Below are 3,634 nucleotides of genomic sequence, written 5' to 3' on the forward strand. Positions count from 1 at the left end.
ATTCCTGCAGCTGGGTTTGGGAAGTCTACCCCACACAACCTGATCCTCCTCACTTTACAAGAGTTAATTGTCTGAAGGCTCCTCGAAATGCACATCTATGTCTATGTCTCTATCTATGTCTATGTCTATATCTATATCTATATCTATATCTATATCTATATCTATTTCTACATTTACAGGATGGAACGATCGACTTGAAGCTCCTCACCAAAGTGCTCGCGCCAGAGCAGGAAGTTCGGGAAGTACGTAGCAGTAGCAGCTTCCTGCTCCCTCAGCCACTGGCTCCTCTAACCAGCTGGCTCCCCAGGCTGACCCCGGCCTCCCTGGCTGCTGGGCTTGGGCGGTGGGCTACGGTTGCAGGGAAAGGCCTGCCTTTGTCCCAAGAAAGTTAGCAGTACCTCTCTCGGCAGGACGACGTCGGCTGGGACTGGGACCGTCTGTACACTGAGGTGTCCTCAGAGCTTCTCACCGAGTGAGACCTGCTGCAGGCAGCGAAGGAGGACCCCGTAGGACAGTCTGCACACACCTGAGCCCTTGGGGACAACAGACCACTCGCTGCACAGAACCTCTGCTTTGGACTTTTAAAAAATGCAATAAGCCTAAAACTAAAAAAGCTTGCAAGGAGCTTAGAATTTTCATATGAAATATTTTGTAATAAAAATTCTTACTTTCAGGAGACTGCATTGATATTTTCAGTTGTAATAAATTGCTTTTTTCTTTAAAAAAAAATTTTTTTTAATCCTCACCAGAGGATATTTTTTCCATTGGTATCTAGGGAGAGTAGAAGGGAGGGAAGTGGGGAGAGAAAGAGAGAAACATCAACATGAGAGAGACACATCAATTGGTTGCCTCCCTTACATGCCCCCATAGGGGCCGAGGAACCTGAAACCAAGGTGTGTACCCTTGGCAGGGAATCGAACCCACGACCCTTCAGTCCGCAGGCCGATGCTCTAACCACTGAGCAACCATCCAGGGCTAAATTGTTTTTTTCTGTGGCTATCTCTCCCATTTCTTTGCAGCGCCCTCTTGGAAAGACTCATGGAGATGAAGGAAGCAGCTTTTAAACAATCTTATGGGAGCTCTGCCCACTGTGGAAGAGCATGAGGGAAAGCTAGATCAGGGAGTGAAGAAATTGCTCAGTCACAGAGGCCACAGCAGTTCCCTGGAGCATCTACCTGTAAGCACCTGGGCCCGGGTTTGGGGGTTGCAAGCGGCTGTCTGCGGGGTGGCCTGGCGGGGCGCCTTTCTTACTGCGGACTTTCCCTTGAATCAGTGAAGTTGCACTGTCTCCTTCGTGCTTTTAGGTGGCTTAGCTGAAGACACAGCCGGAAGTGGATGTGAAAAGGTGACCCCTTCCTCACATCGGGGTTTGGGGGCTTTTCTGATAGCACTCCCCTTTCACCATCTTCCCGCAACCTGTGCCTGGGGCTCCCAAAGCCTGTTTCCTTCTGCCACAGTTTCCCAGAGCCTCCTTCTGAGGGAGCCCGGCCCCCCTCTGCCCTTTCAGACACGCAGCTGCTTGTCTCCATGGCTCCCCCACGCAGCGTCCCCGCCTGTTTCCAACACGCGCTGAGATCTGGAGCAGAGCCCGAGCCTTTTTCTAAACAGGCATCTTTAATTTTTGTTTTTCTCTCTTCCTCCCCAAGACATCTCATCTGAGGGCCCGCCCCTCCTAGATGCCGCTTTGGATCAGGCCCGTGTGGTCCAGCAGCTAACGAAGCCCACTCCTGGCCAGGGAGGGAGTGCTGCTCTCATCCTGCCTGGCCCCTCATTAAAATTCAGACAGACAAAGAGGCTCAGCACTTCAAAAACCCACTGGGGGGTTGTTTTTGTATGACTATGTGTGCCCTTCCCCCTGAGCCAGGCAGGCCCTCGTGCAGGCACACAGGATGCTGGGCTACTAATTATAAACTCTGGGATTTGGTGGCTTTGGGGTCTCTTCTCCTCCCCCTCCAGAGTCACACTTTTAGCCCCGACAGCCCCTCTTTGGAATAATTCCCATGGTCACTGAGAAGTTTCCTTTCAGGCTGGTTTTTCTTGAGCCTGCACGGTTCTGAAGCCCAAAGGAGAAAGGCTGCCTTTCTAGTACCTTAATTACCAGCAATTTCACCTGCCTCGGGACTCATAACCTTGGAGGTCTTCAGCCGTTGGGAGCAGGTAGCTAGGGGTTGACTTCCTCCCTCTCTTCCTTTATTTTATAACAACAGCAGCAACAAAATCTAACATGTATGGAACACTTACCACCTGCCAGGAACTGGGCTTGCATGTAGGAATTCTGCTTAATTCTCATAACTACCCAACAAAGCTGACACGGTTGTTAGCCCATTTTACAGATAAGGAAACTAAGGGTCAGAGAGGTAAAGAGATGGCCCGAGATTATCCATCTACTCGGTGGCAGAGCTGGAATTCAAAACCAAGCTGTCTGACACCGCTGTGCTTTTAACACTCGTGGTTTTGTTCCCGCTCTACTGCCTTCAGCTTGGGAAAGGGATCTGGTTTGTAGTGGGCAGAATGAGCAATGCGCTGGGAGGAACTGCCTACCACCCCTCCGCCCTTGACCAGGCATCTGTTCTTTGTATGGAGTGACCACTGGGCAGAGGGCTTCTGTCAGCTCGGATGTGAAGCCCGTCATCATGGCCCAGGTGGGTGGGGAGGAAGCTGTGGACCAGGGAGAGGAACAGTGCTGTTATGTGAGCCTGGACAAGAGCCGGGTTCAAGGCATGTGTGGCCAATTCTCCTGGCACCTGCCCAGACCAGGCCCTGTTGGGGCTTCATCCTTTACCATGCATTTGACATCCCCTCTTCAGCGTTCCTGGGGAATGACAGTTTGTTCCAGAACCGACATTCACCCCGTTCTCACTCAACGTCTGAGATGCCTTCCTTATGTTCCAGCCAGCGGGGTCGCCCACCCAGACTTCAGAGGGCCTCCCAAGAAGCTGGCCCACGAGGTCCGGCAGAATGGACCAGCACCTGCAGGTACCCGCAGTGCGGTTTTGTGCAGACGTGGGGGAGGCATGGATTATGTCTTGGTGCAGCTGTCTCCATGTGGCATGGTGACAAGTCCTTACTGATTTCTCCTAGACTGGCTGGTGTCACCTCTGAGCTGGCTTGAGAAGTCCCAGCTGGTCCCTGACAAAATCTCCCTTGGTGTCTGCATTGCTCCTTCTAAGATATTGGTTGCACTCAGTCCATGTCAGGCTCTCTTCTAGGCACTGCAGAGACAGACCTAGAAAAAGCAAACTCCCTCCCCTCTAGCACATCCCTGGGGAGGGAGATGGACAAATACAGGAAATAGGTAGTATGTCAGATGGGAGTAGACGCTATGGGGGAAAATATGGCAGAACAGGGAAGGGAGTGCTGGGGTGGAGGTTGCAATTTTACATGGAAGGCCTCACTGAAAAGGTGGCATTTGAGCAAAGACCTGAGGAAGGGAAAAGAAGGAACAAGATGGTACCTGGGGAACAGTGTTCCAAGGAGTGGGAGCAGTGCTTGCAAAAAGCCAGCAGGAGGCCCTGGCCGTTGGCTCCTTTGGTTGGAGTATCATCGTCCTGAACTTCAAAGGTCTGTGGTTCCATTCCTAGTCACGGTACACATATCTAGGTTTTGGGTTTGACCCCTGTCGGGCGTGTGTGGG

The 3,634-nt window shown here is 51.8% G+C and overlaps 1 protein-coding gene across 1 annotated transcript in view; it reads left to right on the forward strand.

Annotated features, from left to right (window-relative positions):
* IFT43 (intraflagellar transport 43) overlaps positions 1-683 on the forward strand; it is a 71,079-nt gene extending 70,396 nt beyond the window's left edge. The window contains exons 8-9 of the mRNA XM_006778810.2: positions 180-242; positions 411-683. Of these exons, the coding sequence (XP_006778873.2) occupies positions 180-242; positions 411-476 (129 nt within the window). The 3' untranslated portion in view covers positions 477-683. The remainder of the gene's footprint in view (positions 1-179; positions 243-410) is intronic.
* The last annotated feature ends 2,951 nt before the right edge of the window (positions 684-3,634 follow it).

Source organism: Myotis davidii, unplaced genomic scaffold (genome assembly GCF_000327345.1).
Source record: "Myotis davidii unplaced genomic scaffold, ASM32734v1 scaffold309, whole genome shotgun sequence".
In the NCBI taxonomy this organism is placed as follows: domain Eukaryota; kingdom Metazoa; phylum Chordata; class Mammalia; order Chiroptera; family Vespertilionidae; genus Myotis; species Myotis davidii.